At 40.0% G+C, this 20,781-nt stretch overlaps 1 protein-coding gene across 3 annotated transcripts in view; it reads left to right on the top strand.

The window, feature by feature from the left end:
- The first annotated feature begins 2,160 nt into the window (after window positions 1-2,160).
- The window catches only part of CMC1 (C-X9-C motif containing 1), a 77,001-nt gene continuing 58,380 nt past the window's right edge, over window positions 2,161-20,781 (top strand). The window contains exons 1-2 of one of the 3 annotated variants that reach the window (XM_089690811.1): window positions 2,161-2,317; window positions 20,443-20,535. In XM_089690811.1, coding sequence (XP_089546937.1) covers window positions 2,299-2,317; window positions 20,443-20,535 — 112 coding nt within the window. In that variant the 5' untranslated portion in view covers window positions 2,161-2,298. Of the gene's footprint in view, window positions 2,365-20,442; window positions 20,536-20,781 lie in introns of all 3 variants that reach the window. The other 2 variants (XM_089690808.1, XM_089690819.1) reach the window with 2 other exon arrangements.

Here is a 20,781-nt window from a genome sequence, read left to right as displayed (position 1 = left end):
TTGGAGGCCAGGAAATCCCCCTGATAGAGGGTGGCCACCAAACAACAAACCAATTCCATCATGAACCTCTGTACTTTCACATAACAATTGAGGGCCTTGAGGTCCAGGATAGATCAGACACCTTCCTTTTTCGGGACCGTGAAAAGGTTGGAGTAGAACCCCCCAAAACCTTTCCAAAGGTGGTACCAGGGCTAACACATCCTGAAGGAGCAAGTCCTTTACCGCCCCACACAGAGTTTTCAGACGAAATGGATAGAGATGAAGACTGGAAGGAAAAAAAATGTCTGGCGGACAGGACAGAAACTCTATTTTGTAGCTGGACAAAATCAGTTTGAGGACCCAGTTGTCAGAAAGTAGGGAGGTCCACTGGTCTGCAAACCAATGAAGGCGAACCCCCCACCTGGCAAAAGGGTGGGAGCAGACCTTCATGATAAAAAGGGCTTGTCCGCAGGCTTGGTGGGTTTGTGAAGCCAGGACACTTTGTTCCACCTGTGGAAGCATTGGTGGGTTGAGAACCTTTGTCATCCGAACCTGGCAAATTAAAAAATCGTTTGTGAGTCTAGAATGAGGGGCCCTGTTTGTGGCGTGGCTCCTTGTTCTTTCTAGATTATAGGAGGAAGGTACTTTTCCCTCCCGCAAGATCCTTAATAATGTTGTCCAGAGTGGCTCCAAATAGTCGCTTGCCCTGGAAGGGTAAATCGGCCAAGGCATTTTTGGACGTTTGGTCCACCGACCAGCACTTAAGTCAAAGTACTCGCCAAAGAACTACAGCCAAAAAGGACAACTTGGAAAGCAAAAGGAAATAAAAAAACCTACGGAACCACAGGTCCCAGCAGGGAGCCAGGCCCTTACTTCCTACACTAGGAAGAAAATAAACTAAGCTTCCTATCGCAGGGTGGGGATTTACTATCAGTTAGGACTGCCCATAGGCGGTGTTTTTATTGTTTATTGTTTTAAACAGAAAGCATGAAATATTTTTTTCCCAACATTTTGGGTATTATAAAAAAACCCAGTGGTGATCAAATACCACCAAACGAATACTAGATTTGTGTGGTAAACAAAATTACATTGATTTTATTTGGGTAGTGTTGCATGACCACACAATTACCAGTTAAGTAGCACAGTGCTGAATAGTAAACAAAATGCCCCAGTCATGAAGAGGGTAAAAACTTCCATAGGTCAAGTGGTTAAATAAAAGTCCCACACAGACCCTAATGCAGGCCATAGATGGGTCGAAAATCGGCCAATTTTTCTTTAAAAAAACAAAAAATCGGTCGTTCAAGCGGCCGACGTTACCAGCAACGGTAAAAAAAAATCGGCTGATTTTCATACCGTCTACAGCCGGCAAAAAGTGTCCCTGCAGAGAGCTCCGCTATTTCTTTGACAGTTCCTAGACATTTATAGCGGTTGCAACAATGTATCTATTTGTATCCATTTAGGATACAGATGTTTTTATTCGGAAACAAATAGATACATTGTTGCAACCGCTATAAATGTCAAGGAACTGTCAAAGAAATAGGGGAGCTCTCTGCAGGGACACTTTTTGCCGGACTGGAATTCCTCTTCTTCTTCATCCTCTTCTTCTTCTTCATCCTCTTCTTCTTTTTCATCTTCTTCCTTTTCTTCATCCTCTTCTTCTTTTTGTCTTCCTCTTGCAGGTCACTGCTCATGCGCAGATTATTTTATCGGTAAAAAGATCGGCCGATCGGCAAAATCGGCCGATCTTTTTCCAACTTTACCGATAAAAAAATCTGTCAAAATACCGAAAAACGGCCGAACAATTAGCCCACTAACGATCCGAAAATCGGCCGATTTTCGACCCATCTATGGCCTGCATAAGGAGAACTACAGGCAGCAAATTAAGCTGGTTACATGAAAAGAAACATCCCTAGCATCTCTCCAGTCGTGCAAGGCCTAAGCTCCGCCCTCACTAGTGACGACTTCGACAGATGGGCATGCAGCCAAAGTGTCTCTCAGTAAAACCGCATAGCGACTCCGGCAGAGGAGAGAGTCTTCCCACACACCGGAGTGACCGTATTTATCACTATGACTATGAGTTCGGAAACAGCTGAAACCGTTACACAGCAAGGAAGTAGCCTTCTCATCTAAAGGCGTGCCGGGGTTGCCTTCTGTGTGAACTCTCGCGCTCACAGTTCAGGCCCGCCCCCTTCTCTGCCCCGGAAGTAGTTGTGCTTGCACGCTGTGTGACTCTAGCAAGGTTATGTGTAGCTTCTCTGCATGTATAGGGAGCCTGTAATGTATTGAAGTCTCCATAGAAAGTAGTGTGTCTTCCTTGCCATGGACTCTGGCAAAGCGGGTAAGCCCTGCTACGTACTGAATAAATGTCTGTGACAGGAATTGAAGGTGAGGGGACACAGAAAGGAGTGTTTTAGGCGGTTTATAATCAGACCAACCTACAAGACTTCCTGATAATTATCCTGGGTGATCATTGCTGCAGCTCTGTGACTTCATGACATCTTCCACTGTACAGCTCACCCTGCTGATTGAGGATCATGTTTATCTGCTTGCTTCCCAAGCCCATCCTGATGCTTCTCTCCTACAAAATCATGTTTTTTTCTAGAAAACTACTTAGAAGCACAAAAAAAAAAAAAAAAATAAAATGGTAAATGCTGCATATTTTTGTGACACGATATGTGCACAGCGGTATTTCAAACACATTTTAAAAAATACAATTTAATGAGTTTTATTGCTCAAACACACTATAATACCCAATTGGTAAAATGCAAACAATGATGTTACACCGAGTAGATACCAAACATGTTACCCTTCAGGCTCCATGTACACAGAATATTTGTACACTTCTTAACAGTGGAAAACGTAGGTTAAAAAAAGTCTGTTTAGCCGTGTTTGCATACCGCGTTTATGAGCGTTTGCGTTTAGAAGCGTTCGTTTAAGATAACCTCAGGAGACCTTCCAAAATGCCCAGAATGTACTGAAAAACAGTAAAAAATTTACTTCAGACATTTTAAGAGAAGCAGAGAGGGCAGTATGTGTTGAGATGACCTGTCTTTTCTGGTTGTATTCACTATGGATCCCATTGTGAGCATAATGTGGCACGTTCTACCATTTTTTTCCTTCATGCAAAACCTTGAACTGACTGTGCTGGTGTACCGGGTCCATTTGAATACATGGCAAACACTTTGCATGCATTTCTGATGATGAAAAAAGGCTCTGGACAACATCTGGATATGGAACAGTTAAAAAAAACCTTCTAAACGCAAACGCTTATAAACGTGATTAGCCGCATTTACAGGCGTTTGAAATGCCGATAAAATCTACTCCCCCCTTGTGTTTTGTTTTGTTACTGTATTGTCTCATGTTCTGTCCCCCACTATAATGTACAGCGCTGAGCAAACCTTTTAGCTCTATATAAATACTGTATAATAATAATACTCCTGAATGCAAGTTTGGTGCGTTCAAAAAAAAATACTGTAAATTCAACTGCCGGTAAATGACATAGTGTACATGGTCACATAGGAAAACTTTAGGGAGAGTTCAGGGGCTGCTGAAAAAACGCAGAAAAGCTCCTGAACGTGAGCTTATCAGCTGCAGTGTACTTGGAGCCTTAAAATTGTGTACGCCTGTGGAATGGTGCCAAATTCTAATACCTAAAAATCTTTATAGGGAATGTTTTAAAAGCTGTTACATTTTACCATTTTAAAGTTACACAGGAGGTCTGGTCATAGAATTATTGCTCTTGCTATAACGTTCGCAGTGATACCTCACATGTGTGGTGCGGACACCTTTAACATATGCGTACGTAACCTACATGCGAGTTTGCCTTTGCGCAGGACCACTTTAAATTTTTAATATTTTATTTTAAATTTTTTTTTACATTGTTTCTTTTTTTAAATCTATTTTATTCTGAAGAGCATGGGCCATGACAGGTTCACTTTATGGAGAGATCTGGGGTCTTTTGGACTCCAGATCTCTCCTCTGGCCTCCAAAGCAGCCTATCAGACTCCTCACCTTGTCCAAAGAGAGCATGCCTTGTATTTAGTGGTGCACCGAAATGAAAATTCTGGTGCCGAAACCGATACTGAAAATTCAGAATGCACGTGACCGAAAACCGAACTGAAATGTCTGCGTATATGGGGAGGCTTTTTTTTTTAATACTTTAGTGTATGTGTGTGTGTGTATATACAGTCAGGTGCATAAATATTGGGACATTGACAGAATTCTAACATTTTTGGCTCTATACACCACCACAATGGATTTGAAATGAAACAAACAAGATGTGCTTTAACTGCAGACTGTCAGCTTTAATTTGAGGGTATTTACATCCAAATCAGGTGAACGGTGTAGGAATTACAACAGTTTGCATATGTGCCTCCCACTTGTTAAGTGACCAAAAGTAATGGGACAGAATAATAATCATAAATCAAACTTTTACTTTTTAATACTTGGTTGCAAATCCTTTGCAGTCAATTACAGCCTGAAGTCTGGAACGCATAGACATCACCAGACGCTGGGTTTCATCCCTGGTGATGCTCTGCCAGGCCTCTACTGCAACTGTCTTCAGTTCCTGCTTGTTCTTGGGGCATTTTCCCTTCAGTGTTGTCTTCAGCAAGTGAAATGCATGCTCAATTGGATTCAGGTCAGGTGATTGACTTGGCCATTGCATAACATTCCACTTCTTTCCCTTAAAAAACTCTTTGGTTGCTTTTGCAGTATGCTTTGGGTCATTGTCCATCTGCACTGTGAAGCGGCGTCCAATGAGTTGTGAAGCATTTGGCTGAATATGAGCAGATAATATTGCCCGTAACACTTCAGAATTCATCCTGCTGCTTTTGTCAGCAGTCACATCATCAATAAATACAAGAGAACCAGTTCCATTGGCAGCCATACATGCCCACGCCATGACACTACCACCAGCATGCTTCACTGATGAGGTGGTATGCTTAGGATCATGAGCAGTTCCTTTCCTTCTCCATACTCTTCTCTTCCCATCACTCTGGTACAAGTTGATCTTGGTCTCATCTGTCCATAGGATGTTTTTCCAGAACTGTGAAGGATTTTTTAGATGTCGTTTGGCAAACTCTAATCTGGCCTTCCTGATTTGAGGCTCACCAATGGTTTACATCTTGTGGTGAACCCTCTGTATTCACTCTGGTGAAGTCTTCTCTTGATTGTTGACTTTGACACACATACACCTACCTCCTGGAGAGTGTTCTTGATCTGGCCAACTGTTGTGAAGGGTGTTTTCTTCACCAGGGAAAGAATTCTTCGGTCATCCACCACAGTTGTTTTCCGTGGTCTTCCGGGTCTTTTGGTGTTGCTGAGCTCACCGGTGCGTTCCTTCTTTTTAAGAATGTTCCAAACAGTTGTTTTGGCCACACCTAATGTTTTTGCTATCTCTCTGATGGGTTTGTTTTGTTTTTTCAGCCTAATGATGGCTTGCTTCACTGATAGTGACAGCTCTTTGGATTTCATCTTGAGAGTTGACAGCAACAGATTCCAAATGCAAATAGCACACTTGAAATGAACTCTGGACCTTTTATCTGCTCATTGTAATTGGGATAATGAGGGAATAACACACACCTGGCCATGGAACAGCTGAGAAGCCAATTGTCCCATTACTTTTGGTCCCTTAACAAGTGGGAGGCACATATGCAAACTGTTGTAATTCCTACACCGTTCACCTGATTTGGATGTAAATACCCTCAAATAAAAGCTGAAAGTCTGCAGTTAAAGCACATCTTGTTTGTTTCATTTCAAATCCATTGTGGTGGTGTACAGAGCCAAAAATGTTAGAATTGTTTCAATGTCCCAATATTTATGGACCTGACTGTATATGTATATATATGTGTGTATATATATATATATATATATATATATATATATATATATATATATATATATATATATATATATATATATAGTTTTTAACTTATGATTTTATTGCTATCACATAGGGGACCAATAGTCCCCCATGTGATAGTGTATACGTGACAGCTCCTCTTTGTAGGGGGGAGGGGATGGGGGGGCAGCAGAGGGGCAGTGTATACAGAGAGGCTCCTTTACTGGCTGTCACTATATGTCAGTGCCGATTTTTAAATGTAATTACCAGCTTTTTTGTTTTTTCTTCACTATAGCTCAGAGAATGAGCTGTCACTCTCCGGAAAAAAAAGCCGGTAATAACATTTAAAAATGGTATTGTTTTTAATTGCAATTGCCGGCTTTTTTTTTTCTTCACTATAGCTCTGAGAGGGACCTGTCATTCTTGGAGGGCTAAATGAAACAAATGGGTGAGGTCACCCAGTGTTCCCACCCCTTTGTTTCCTTTAGCCCCAAAGGGAGTGACAGCTCGTTCTCTGAGCTATATTGAAGAAAAAAAGCCAGTAAATTCATATATTTCAGTACATCCCTACTTGTATTAAAAAAAAAATAATATGCAATTAAAGTGAAACTAAAGGCAAACATTTTTTCACTTTGGACAGAGTAATGGAGGGTTATAGCTCCGTCATGTTTTTTTTTTTGCCACTTGTGTCTTATAGGGGAGGTTTCCCTTCACTTCCTGTTCCATGGCCAAAACAGAAAGTGAGAGGAAATCCTTCCAAAGTGAGGAATCCTGGGTTGTCACCAGAGCGAGTGTCCCCAATGGAAGATTTCCCCTCTATTACTGTTCCAGTGTTAACTCAAAATTTGGGATTTTCTTTTACTTTTCACTTTATACAGTGGTAAACAGGACAAACGGAGAGGGTCAGTCTTCCTAACATGGGCACAGACAGCAACAAAAACCTGACAGGTGTTTTAATCAGGGTTTGCTTCATGGAGAACTGGGCTGACTTTTCGGTTGGTTACCGGCTCTATAGCAGGAATGGACTGCACTTAAATGGGGAGGGTGCAGCTCTGTTCGGAGAAAAGATGGGCAAAAAGTTGGAAGAAATTTTAAACTAGGTGGTGGGGGGGAGGGATGAAAGGAAGATTTAGCCAGCAGTGAGTGAAGGTGAGTGGGTGACAGTAGTGTAACTAGAGTACCAGAATGCAAGGTTCATAGGTTGGCAGAACCCAATTGCCACCTCAGAACAAAAAAGGAGTAAATAATATGCACTCACACAAAACTAAAAAAATTGTAAGGTAGTGAAAAAATCTCACACATGTGGTATCGCCACACTTGAACAGTGTAGCAGAATGTGTTTTGGGGTGTAATTCTAATTGAATGTAATAGTGTTAAAAATTTCTTATTAATTGACAACCTTGTGTGGAAAAAAAAAAAATACGTTTTCAGTTTTTTTTCTGCATTTTCCTAAAACATGGCACAAAAAATTTAATTTTTAAAAAAACTCATTGTGCCTCTTAGAAAATACCTTGGAGTGTTTTCTTTCCAAAATGAGATCATTTTATGGGTGTTTCAACTATCCTCGCGCTTTGGGGCCTCCAGAAATGTGATAGGTAGGTAAGAAAATAGATGCGTTATTTTTGCTCCTTGAAAACCCAAAGGTGCTCCTTGGATTTTGGGCCCCTCTATGTATCTAGGCTGTGAAAAAGTCTCTCGTGGCATTCCCATATTCAGGAGACGTAGCAGAATATGTTTTGGGGTGTAATTTAAGTAAACTTATGCTCTGTGTGAAAAATAATTTAAAATAACTTTGTGAAAAATTATTAATTAATTTCCAAAAACTCACCATGCCTCTTACTCAGTACTGTACCTTGGGCTGTCTACTGTCTTTTGGGGGATATTTGTACTGTCCTGGCATTTTAGGGCCTCAAGAAATGAGATAATCAGGATTGATCAATTTTCAAATATCTATACCATAGATTGTAGGCTCTACAACGTTCACACAGACTGAAAAATATACACTGATTAAGGTTATTTTTACCAAAGTTCCAATGTAGCAGAATACATTTTGGCCTAAATTTATGAAGCAAGGTTATTAGCAAAAAAGTATAAACTTGCATTTTTGCATAACATGGCAAACTGTGTTCATGGATAGTGATTTTTGGAAGTATTTCCGAGCCCATGCAGTGATGTCGATCACAGAATCAGGTCTGTTTTTAATGCTGTGCCGTCTGAGAGCCCAGAGATCATAGACATCCAATATTGCATTTTGGCCTTGATCCTTGCACAGATTTCTCCAGATTCTCAAAATCTTTTGATGATATATACTGTAGATGATGATCTATTTAAAGTCTTTGCAATTTTACGTTGAACATTATTCTGAATTTGTTCAAAAATTTTTTGATTGTGAATCTCTGCCCATATTTACTTCTGAAACACTGACTGTCTAAGGCAGCAATGGGCAGACTACGGCCCGGCGGACCTTTTAATCCGGCCCATGGAGCTAGGCTCCCGCTAGGCTCCTCTCACAGTCCGCCCTGAAGACCGGTGTAGCATGAAAATCTGTCTCCTATGAGGATCTGTCCCCCTCGACGTATCTGCGCATGTGCCGGAGATCGCCGATCGGCTGCTAATGCCTGAAACTGGCACATGCGCAAATACTACGAGGGGGAACAGCGCGGGAACACGGCGAGAGGGACGCGCGGAGCAAAGGTAAGTGAATTGACACAGGGGGGACTTGGGGACTTAATATGGGGAATGAATTACTATAGGGGGGATGAATTACTATAGGGGGATGAATTACTATATGGGGGATGAATTACTATGGGGGATGAATTACTATATGGGGGATGAATTACTATATGGGGGTTGAATTACTATGTGGGATGAATTACTATATGGGATGAATTACTATATGGGGGATGAATTACTATATGGGGGATAAATTACTATATGGGGGATGAATTACTATATGGGGGATGAATTACTATATGGGGGATGAATTACCATGGGGGATGAATTACCATGGGGGATGAATTACTATATGGGGGATGAATTACTATATGGGGGATGAATTACTATGGGGGATGAATTACTATATGGGGGATTAATTACTATGCTTACTATGGGGGAATATTACTATACTTACTATGGATGACACATACACATCATTCATTTACTCTTGGTCCGACCCCCGGGTCCAATATATGAACCCATTGCGGCCCTCAAGTCAAAAAGTTTGCCCACCCCTGATCTAAGGTGTACTTTTTATAACCCATCATGTTACTGAACTTTTGCCAATTATCCTAATAAGTTGCAAAATGTTCTTCCAGGTCTTCTGTGTTTTTACCACTTACTTTGCCAGCTTTTTGTTGCCCTTTCTCAACTTTTTTGACGTGTTGTCTTCAAAACTACCCTATTTGTTTTCTTAAAATGTTACATTTTCTGAGTTTAAACTTTTGATATGTTTTCTATTGTAAAATATGGGTTTTTGAGATTTGCAAATTATTGCATTTTTTATGTAGATTGTACACCATGTCTCAACTTTTTTGGAATTGGAGTTGTATTTTTATCAGTGAAGTTCTCCGATTGGCTGAGGTGAAGAGGCAGATGGATGGCTTTACAGTCTCCACCTCAGCCAATCAGAGGAAGCCTTGTTTTCATACAAGGATTCTCCTGAATGGCAGAGAAGCATGCAAACCAACTTGATTTAGTTCTGTCAGCAGAGAGGTCGCCCCTACTGCTGTGGAACACTGCGCCACTTGACTTATGTAGATGATGCTACTACAGAACAGTACAGCGGCCCCATTAGTTAGTAATGTAAATAATTCCTTTGGGCCACGTTGGCCTGAACGAACTGTTTAAAGCCAAAGTAAATTTGGAATTCTATTTTAATCCTTTCCATTAGCATATAGTTACCTTCCTTTTGCTCACCCACTGTTTTTTTTTTTTTTTTTTTTTTTAGCTCTGGGAGCTGACAGAAATATCCGGTACTAGTGGGTAAAAAAAGCTTGTGACTCACTCTGCGTGACAGTGCTGCGCTAATTAGTGCTGTCACACGGGGAGTCCATTTCATTTCTGTCTGCTGATCATAACAGCAGGGAGTGAAAGGAAAGTCAATAGGTGCTTTTGGGGAGGCCGAACTTTATAATAAACCTTTTTGCTTTGCTCTTCATTGTCAAATGCATGTTCACTTTAAAGAAACCCTTTTCTTTTGATGGTAGAAAATATAAACCATTAGGTTTACACAACTTACCAGTATATAATCGGTCACTAAAACGATGCTGTTCCTTGATACCCACTTATTCCCCCATTGGGCACAGACATCTTGGCTCTCATTCACTTTAGAGAAGGTGATGCTAGGCTGTCAGGGACATTTAGCACTTACTATGAAAGTCATGTGACCTTGATTTTTTTTATACTTGGGCTGGGAGAGTGGTTAGAGATTAGCTTAGGTTTTGATTTTTGATAAAAATAGACATATCAGTATCTTTACAGTTTGGTGTGGATGCACTGAACATTTTTGGGAAAAGAGGAGTGCATTTGAAACTCAGTGAAGCAATTATGAATGTACCACTATTTTAACATGCTTGAGCGGTGGAAAGGTTTTCTTTAAGATGGAACACATTTTAACATATAGTTTTACGTCTTCCTATAGGTCTACCAACAGCTAGGTATTGTGAGAAACTGCCTGATTGGTTATAAATTGAGAGGATTGTTTAGGTAGGCACTTGAGCTGCATAATTTGTAAATCTAAACTAATTATAAATGTTAACATCTTATTGTGCAAAACTTGATTAAATACTCATTTGATGAAATTTTCTTATCTCCCAAAGAATTGTTTAGTATGGATAGAGTTAAGCAGTTCAGCATTCAATGTGTCTCAGTTTATAGGAACTTTGAGATCTTTTTTAATTTCTGCTAGAGTTGGCAGCAAGGATGATAACTATTGGTCCTGCTGCAGTCGATAAAAATATGTATATCCATTGTGGAAGACACTTTTGCAATATATCTGACTATGTAAATATCCCTGGTTTTTCACTGAATAAAAGTAACATGGGTCCTTTATGTATATCCCTGTTATACCATAAACATAATTCACTATCTGGTCCAAAAGGTAGAAATATTCGGGCACTGACATAGCTGATGGGGTAGGGTTGGTTGATTAATATTACATTTTGGACAGTTTGAGAAAGTGGGAGAAGGATTATTGACAAGGAATGGGATATAGGCTCCATGAACTATTTTAAACTGAATCTCTTACAATGGTTTGTTGACAAGTATCTTTTTCTAGCCTTCCAGTAATTTGCCTACCAGGTCTATGTCAAAAAAGTCATTATTCCAGGTTTTTAGATTAGTAGTCATAGCCACCTTTTGTAAGTTGTAAATTCAGTGGAGATCAGAGATAGAGTATATGTGCTGTTGTAATAGCTGCTCAACCACATTTAATTTGAAAGCCAACCACTGTGGTAATAAAAAGAATGTTGTTGTGGTAGGCGGGACTCTCATGAGACTGGTGAAATGTCTTTAGGTTTGAATGTGTTGGCAGATAAAAGAGAAAAAATATCTGATGTTATACTGAGTAGTACATTAAAAAAAAAAAACAGAATTTTCTCTTCACAAGTCAAATTACCTTTTAGAGAGGAGGCTGCTCTATTTTGGAATTTTGGAATAAAAGCCAAAACCTGGGGAAACCATTCTCGGAAATTTGAAAACAAAATCATATCTCGCTTTTGAAGAGAAGAAATTGGTGTCTATGGAGAATTTTTAATTTTAAGAGAATTGCTGCCTCATACCTACAAGTCAGTGAATAGAACATAAATGATCTTATAGATGTTTCTCCAGCAGGGGTGTGGAATTTCTTTTTTAAAAAACTACTTTTCCATGGACTAAATTGAGGTCCCAGTCTACTTGTCCCTCATGACAATCTGCTTGTCCAGATAAAAAAAATAAATTTTAACCAAAAAAAAACATTTTTAAATCTGAGGTGCTTTTAGGAATGTCTGGGGCTTTTAAAATCAAAAGGGGCTTTATGGCAACTTGAAATTATTAATATTTTAATACATTTAATACATTGCGCTGTTTATCTCCCCCCCCCCCCCCGTCTCTCTCTAGAACTGCACCCGGGACTAGCAGGGAGGGGAGAGACCTTGCAGTGTAATGAGCACCAATTGGGTGCTCATCGGGGAATGGAAGTGTATCCTTTATCCCTTTTGCTGCCAGATCCGTTTTTGTGTTTTTTGTAGAAGTTTAAAAACTCATTTTAGGTTTGAAGATTACACAAACCTCCCAAACAGTATATATTTTCTGAAAGCAGAGACCCTAGAGAATAAAGTAGTGTCAGTTTAAATTTTTTATGTCGCATGATATTACTGATATTACGGCAAAATTTCAGTAAAAAATACACAAAATTTTAGGGCACAAAAAAGCAATAAATTACCCTATCTTTTTGTAAAATATAAAAGATGAAGTTGCCCTGAGTAAATAGATATGCAACATGTCAAACATTAAATTTACGTGCACACGTGAAATGGCAACGAACTTCAATACTCTATATTTTCTATAGGCGACACTTTTAAAGCCCCTTATAGGACATCAGTATAATGTTATGGAGGGTGTCTTGGGCTAGAATTATTGCCCTCATTCTGACATGCGCAGTGATATGTAATGTGTATTGCAATCAATGTTGTCATGCGTTGGTGCCCCAGCATGTGTTTTTACATTTGCACTTGTGGGGGAGGGGGGCCTCAATTTTTTTCTTTGTTAGGGGAAATTATGTGTTTGGATGTAACTTTACAATTAAAACACACACACTGGTGGTCACTGGCAGTGAAATGTACCCTCCCCCCTACATTGGTGCTCAGTGGCAATGGAAGTTAACCACCCCATCCTCCCCTTGCAATGGTGGTCATGGAAGTGAAATGTAACTCCCCCACATTGGTGGTCACTGGCATTGAAAGTTAACCCCCTCCCCGCCCCTGTATTTGTGGTCACTGAAATTGAACTCCTGCATTGGTGGTTAATGGCAGTGAAAGTTAACCCCCATCCCCCTCCTCGCACTGGGAGTCAGTTGCAGTGAAAATTTACTCCCCCATTTCCATCCCCCACCCCCCTGCAGTTAGTGGTCAGTGACAGTGCAATTTAACACCACCACCTCCTCCCTGCATTGCTGGCCCTGACAGTGAAAGTGCAACCCCCATCCCCCTTACATGATCACACACTCCATGCTGCTCTTTCCCCAGGCCCGGACTTTACTTGTACTGTGGGCAAAGATAATTCTATCCACAGTACTGTCTTTTTAAATGTAGGTGCTGGAACACAGAGAACATTTCAACACCCAGCACCCTGCTGCCACTGTTATCTACTTGGTGCTCAACAACCCACGGGGTGGACACAGAGGGCTGCTGAGCCACATGTGCCCTGCATGTTGTGCACCAAGGATTTACTTCCTTTTTGGAACAGGTATCCGTATATGGGGAAGAGAAAGGGGATAGGGAAAACATGAATCTGGGAAGGGAAAGACCAGAAAGTAGAGGACAAAAGAGAGAAAAAAGGAGCAGAACACATGACATGGACCTGAAGGCACCCCTGAAAGTGAGCACTCAGCTGAAATTGGTGCTGTGAGAAATGTCCTTGACTTGGCAATGTCAGTTAACCAAGGGGAGGGGTTAAAACAAATTCCTAAATGTTGGTAAGTTTTATCAGTCAGAAAAGAAGGTTTAAAAGAGAAGTATGGGTTTTAAAAAACTCAATTAGGTGGATACAGCATCGATCCAATTTTGCATCTGTCTTCTACCGCCTCCAAGAGCAAGAACCGAGTCATAAAAGACCGCTTTTTGCTCAGTTTGAGAGCCGAGAGTGGTGACTGTTAGTCACCACCTTTTTGCTATGCCCCTCCAGCACTCACTGGAGCTGCTGTGGAAGGGGCGGAAGTGGCTGCCTCAAGCTCTCAATCGTTCAGAGAGGCTGAGCCATCTGACAGTCAGGCTTCTGGGTGGACCCTGACATTAAAGTTGGGATCCCTCCACAGTCTGAACCAGCTAAGAGATGCCAGACTTTAGCCTGCTGTCGGCTCAATCTGGATTCCAGACAGGAGACCGTAACAGGTGGGCTCAAAATTTACCATTCCCTAATGGGGAGGGGGGCTGGGGGATGATCATTTGTAGAAGTGGAAGCTAACATATCTGGACAACCAAATCTTGTAATATAATAAAACAAGCCTTGACAAAGGGAGCCTCCTTGGGGGTGAAGTTGGATCTTCTGTGGAACCTCAAGTATGCGGCCCTTAAGGCCACGCCAGAGCAAAGACAATTTTCCCTACATATGAAGCAGATCCAATGAATAGGACTAGATTTATCTCTGAAACTGGCCCATCTAAAATATATAGTTCTACCTGAGCAACTTTCCACAAGAGGAAGAAAATTACATGAACAACAGTAGCTAAGCTCTATTTTGCGGGCAACGGCTCTATCAGGGTTGAGGGGACTCCCCCCACACCTGTGTCCAGACACCCTATGGCACTATCCCTATAGAAGCAAAATACCTCAATATTGATATGAATTTTAGGCTTCAATAGGTACCTTTAAACTAGCAAGGTAAATATAGAAAGCAGCACTCATGCTGCAGATCTTTAATACTTTTTATTATCTCACAGTAAAAAGTTACAAAATGCTGTCCCAAATGCTTACGCATTTCAGACCTGTATGGGCCTTAGTCATGACTGAGGCCCATATGGGGATGAAACACGTTAATGTTAGGGACATAGTTTGGAAATTTTTACTGTTGCATAATAAAAAGCAGTGAAGATCTGCAGTGTGGGTGCCACTCTGTATATTTACCTTTTGAAGATTGGCTGACAGGAGCTGGAAGAGAGCACCACAAGTCCACAAAATTGATCAAGCTCTTGCAAGAGCAATATATGCTTCAGGATCAGCATTGCCAATAACTGAAAATGCATATTGGCAGGAAACTCTTAAATTATGAGGGAAAGTAAGTGGTTACCTGGTCTGCATAGTAGAAATGTTCTTAACACATACGGTTCTTGTTATTCTATTTGTAAGAAAAACTAAAATTTTAAAAAGCAATTTTAGTTTTTTTACTGAATAGGCTGTACTTTTTTTTCAAGCCTAAGAGCTGATTCTTACATGTGTGGTGTGGATTGAAGCTCAGGTTTCACAGCTAATTGATACAATAGTTGTTCACCAGTTCATGTCAGGTTTACATCAGGTTCAGGACAGGATTAGCTCTCAGGATTATCCTGTTCACACATATGTGGTTTAGAAACGGTTCCTATAGAAGTCAATAGTTTGTAATCCGCACCTGAACCGGAACGCACTGCTCAAAAGCCAGACATGACTTTTTTTCAAACCACAAAATGATTGTTTTTTCATGGCTTCAAAATTTCTGGAAATTTTACATCTCTAGCCAGGACACAGACAGCATTGTCAGTCTGGGGGGATGGAAGTGTTAAATGTATTAGCAGATTTGAATATAAATAAATTGAAGCCAAACTCAGTTAACACTTTGAATATAAATAACAAATTGAAGACAAATTCCAGACAACATGTTATGATCAGTTGCATCAAACATTTTTCCTTTTGGTATTATATGAATAAATAAAACCTGATCATTTTAATCACCCCTGCCAGTGGTAAATGGAAGGTCTCATCCATGTAAGCTGATACATTCAGCTGGAGTGTTTTGAACTTCTGAAAAACAGCACAGTTGCTGGCTGAATCACCAGGGGAAAATAGAAGTAGAATAACCAAAAATAAAGCGAATACATCACATATAAAATTGCTCAGCTGCAATAAAATAAATGTTTGCTTTTGAGTTTAATACTGGTTTAAATAGTGCCATGGTCTTGGCATTCAAATCAACCAGGAGGCCCAAGATGCCTCTTATACTGGGGTGTTTGAATTTCTGATTTGAGGGAATTAATGTGTATGTCATGGCCATCCAGTACAATATTTGTTGAGTGTGGTAGCACAGTTCACAGATTTCACAGGTTTTTTTTTCTGTCATCTTCCGTGATGTTGCCTTTACGGTGTTATATAGAATTTCCTGCATCTTTAGTCTGCATAGATAGAATAGGGGGGATCCCATCTAAAGAAGGATTTTAATCTTTCACGTTTGTCCCAGCCTGCATATCATGTTGCAGGCTTGCTGTGGCTATCACGGCATTGGCACTAGCCAGGGCTTCTTTCAATGATAAGTGGGCAGGCTTGGACTTCACTGTAGAGACACTGGACATGATACCAGAACATGAGAGGCTTGATGGTGGAATCGGGGATCTTGTGGAGCCGAACTGCTGTATGTTAGTGTGAAAGCCTATCTCCGGGCAAAAAAAATAAAGTTTTCCAATGCACCACACTGCTCGGGTCAACTGCTTGTTTTGTCTAGGGGTGAGGAGAACGTTTATATGCACCTGGTCTTTCATTCCACAGGAAAACAGCTCTCCTCCACAGTCCAGCAGTGGATTGTTCCTGGTCTGTGGAGCCTGCTCTAAGCTTGATGACGTCAGGAACAGTACTCAGCTTAAGACTGCTTGGAACGTGTTTCTGCCAGACCAGTCTTGTGCTGATAGGATTGGAGGATTAGGTTAGTAAATCTATTCTCCTCTCTCCTAGACAAAAATTAGCAGTTAACTTTTTTCTTTTCTTTTTTTCTTTTTTTTTAGCCCGGAAATGGACTTTAAATTCTCAGTTTACATCTTAGATAGTGCAGTCTAGCACGAGACCATTACTGACTTGCGCATGCGTAATTTCTCAACCTGTTTATTTCTCTATTTAGACCCAAGTGATCAGTGCATATGAGCGGATGCTCAATGACCCTTATTTAATTTTCAGCATAGTTCACTTGAAAAATAATAGGAAGTGAGAGGGACTCTTCCATCAAGACTCCTGACTCAAGTTTCAACATTCAAACTTTTTGGATGCCAAATAGTTAAGCATAAAAAAGGAAAGCCTTTTCAGTAGGGTCAGTTCAATATTTGAAGTTTTTTTAAGTTAATAGTTGTTTGCTGCAGTTTTCCTTGGGCCAGGCTTTGTATTTTAGTCTCACTGTGTATCAAGGGCTCCCCATGACATACTAGTTCTGGGGAGGATCAAATCTAGATAACCCTTGTTAGCAAATATATGGCAACACAAATAATTGTATATGTTATCATGAGTATGGAAATATATTTTTGTTCTTTTTATTATAGTTGCTAATGCTTACATAGACACATTAACTTATAGCAGCATACTGTATTCTGCGTGGGATCCACTATCTGGAAAATATGGTTTTCCTTACATTGTGTAATTGGGCTTTAAAGTTAAATTTCATTAGCATCATCTGACTTTCTCTAATCAACACTTTCTACTTGTACAGTTGTTTAATCCTCATTTTCACAGGCACAGGTTTTAAAGCATGCAAGTCATAAATAGGTTGCAATATAGGAATGAATTTGAGCAACGTTAGATTCGATGGGCTGTGCTGACTCCGCACTCTACGGAAATTAATGGATCTGGGTCACCTTGTAACTAAGCCAGGGTAAACTTACTTGTTAAAGTTATGTGTTAATTAAGTCATCATTTTCTATTCTATCTCTAAACTGTAACATTTCTTATTTCCTTTGGACTTGCGGACTGTCTGCCTTTGACAGCTTTGCAAAAAACCATTGACTAGTTATGTAGACTGACCTTGAAGGAGTCTGTGAAAACTAAAATAGTTGAAACCGGTTCACATAAACTTAGAATTGATCCAAATTGTGCCAAATTTTTTAATGTGATTATCCACAACTTCTGGTTGTTTGTGCCATCTTTAATCATAAACTTTTGGCATACTCCTTGCCACCCTTTCATGGTTTTGCCTGCATTTCTTCATGCTCAAGAGGGTATGTGTCAACAAACCTGACCCCTATATCAAACCATTAGAGAATATTTAATAAAATTACCTATACATCCGCCCATCTTCCAAAATCTGCTCTTTTGTTTACAGAACAGCCATTACTGAAAGCAGAATCACACTGCTTCTGAGCACCACAAACCAAAAATGCGATTTTAATTAATTACAAACTCCCCCATCCATCTATGTCTCCATGCTTTATTTTATTGAGAAATCACTTTGAAAATCACCCCCTAGTATTTCTGGCTGTGGCAGGCTTGAGTAAGAGTAGATGATTCATGTAGTGTTTACGTCATGGAATCGATCTGCCCTTAGCTCAGGCATGCAGGCAAGAGAGTGTACTTAGCTGAGAAAACCCCTCCTCCCCTCCTAAAGACTCCTGGGATGTTTGACAAAATGTATCTAAGCCTGGAAACTGAAAAAGATGTTAGAAAAAAAATGTAAAACAAGTTCATATGATATACTCTATTTACTAATGCTAGCAGGATAAGTTTTTAAAATAGTCAATGTTGATTGAGAGAGTGAAGTTCCACTTGAAAGATTGCTCTTTGCACCTGCATAAAAAAGCTAAGCAGAGAGATTTAAAGCCCCCTTACCACTATGTCCTCCATGTCCTTCCAGTTACTAATAACAGTGGGAACTCAAAGGATATTCTTCTTAGAACGTCAGTGTATGTGGCCATAGGCAAGAAAATGTTTAAAGCCCATTCAGCCAAAATAGTTTCCTTGTCCTCTGCAGAGTTTTCAGCAGAAGAGATTTGCATGGTATTTACCTGAAAACCATTTCTTCCAGATCCTAAGGATTATAGATGGTTATTCTCCCCTTACAGTGTCACTAAACCCATATCATAAAAAACTATCAAATGCTGCATTACATGCTGTTCATACTCATTCAGTCACTATGAGATTATTTTCTGTATTCTGCAAAATATTTGGTTGATCCTGCTGCTCTTTTTTGCCAACTTCTGTTCCTGTCCCCAATTTAGCTAGAAATTTTGCAGCTATAGAGGCAACTTTGCACACGCTCAGTTTTCAGTGAGTTTCTATGCTGAACATTTGCTCCCGATCACATCTGAGCAGCCTATGTGACTATGGAGTCACATATGTGGGCATATGCACAGTGGTAAATGACAGCCCACTCCCTCCCTCCTCCTCCTTCTTCATGTCCACTAACCAGCTAAACACAATGGGGACGGGGTATTACATGTAGATTAATGGTTGCTTCACCTCCCTCTTATCCGAAGACACAGGCTGGGGGGGGGGGGGGGGTGACACAGCCTGTGACTGGCAGAAATCCGCCCTCACCATGCTATTTCCACAAAATAATAAAGATTTTATTTCAAAAATATATATTTGATGATTCAAAACAGTTTATTGATATTTATTAATTTTTACTCTGTATCCCTGAGGCTATTTTTTTTTTAACTTGTGACCAGCAGCAGAGGACTGGAGGCTCCTCCTGCTTATGTTTCCCTGCAGACAGGCTGGGAAAGAGCTGAGTCATGTGACAGCTGTATGTTGATCAGGAAAAAGGTACTTAGTTGTTTGTTTGTTTTTTTAATTAAAATAATTACAGTGCCTTCATCCACATACAGAAAGCTCAGGGATAATGTAAATTAAACAGTGTGTGTTTAGTATCACTTTAAACAAATGTCATGGTTGTTGTAGAGAAAAAAAGTGTACCATTACTTACATCTTTTGTGATTCCTCCACAGTAGGACTGTATTCTCGCTCTATAATTAGGGACGTTTACAATTACACTAAGACTGTGGTTTTTAACCTCTTCATTCCGGCCTCTCAGCAGCTGGGCCTTGACTCCGAGCGACCGCATATTTGCGTACCATTTGTAAACAAACCTGCTGAGGGTGCACCCTCCTAGCATGTTTCGGCGTCCCTTGAAAAGGTTCTGATCTCTCCTTGCGATTGGGACTTTTCCGATCATGTGACTGCCGTGACAGCCAATCACGGCGGTCACATGACTCCAAACCTGCCTCCCGACATCAGAAACCCCTTAAAGGGCTGACGTGAAAGGGTTAAGGGTTGCATGAGCAACCTCTCAGTGATAGTTGCTGGGGGGAAATCATGAAATGACCCATACTGGTAGGTAATGGTGTACATTTTTCTGTCCATCATGTTAAAAATAACTGATTGAACCGTTATTCTGTGTGCATGATTGTGTGTTATCTGACATTAGATTAACTTTAAATATATGAAATATAGTAATGGTATTTCATTTTTTTTAATAGAACAGTTAATATGAAACACAATGTTCATTATAAATACTTCAGTTGTTATTAATCAGGCTCTGCATAATAACTAATCACCATATTTCCACTGAATATTTATGGAAATTTTAGTAAAAATGATTACCTAGTAAATAAGTAGAAGTAAAGTATATTTAAAACCTTTCTTTCTTTTCTGATAAGGCCAGTTTAACTGCAGCCATGTTTTATGGCTAATTTATATTCAAAATCCATAGGTGAATCTTGTTTCAGAGTTATTTAGCCACTAGGTATTTATGATGTGAGCAGTATATCATTATTCTTTGCTAGCACATTTCATCAGTAGAGTCTTAAAGCAAAGTAAAGCCTAACAAATTCAGTCAGTAAAGAAGGTGAAAATTAATTCCTACGCAATGGAAGAGTAATGAAAAATGTTAAGCTTTGACTTGCTAGTTTCTGGATTTCTTTTAGTTCTGTATCCTATATGTACAAGTACTTTGTTGCCTCTATAAGTGCTTTTATCTCATTGCAGAGGAACCACATCTGCGGCATGTAGAAGAAGATGTGCTTATTCCAAAGCTAATGAGAGAGAAATCCAAAGTGCTATGTGCTGAACAAGTAGAAGGTAATACTGAAAAAGACAATGCAATGGGGCTATGTTACAGTTAGCCGAACTATCTATGCTGCAACTCCCAGAACTGCATGTCCCAGTATGAGTGTCATACTGTTCTTGACTGTATGGCATTTCTTTTTCTTTTTTAAGAAAAGCTTTTTGGATCACGCATTTTTTTTCAAATTTACCAATATCAGATTAGATGATATAACTCTGCATGTAAGTTCAAAAGTTGGAAACAGCTTTTGGTGGTGCTTA

Source organism: Staurois parvus, unplaced genomic scaffold (genome assembly GCF_062004578.1).
Source record: "Staurois parvus isolate SC_StPar_1 unplaced genomic scaffold, SC_StPar_1.0 ptg000021l, whole genome shotgun sequence".
In the NCBI taxonomy this organism is placed as follows: Eukaryota; Metazoa; Chordata; class Amphibia; order Anura; family Ranidae; genus Staurois; species Staurois parvus.
Note: the sequence above shows the minus strand (reverse complement) of the source record. Positions and strands in the feature narration are given on the sequence as shown.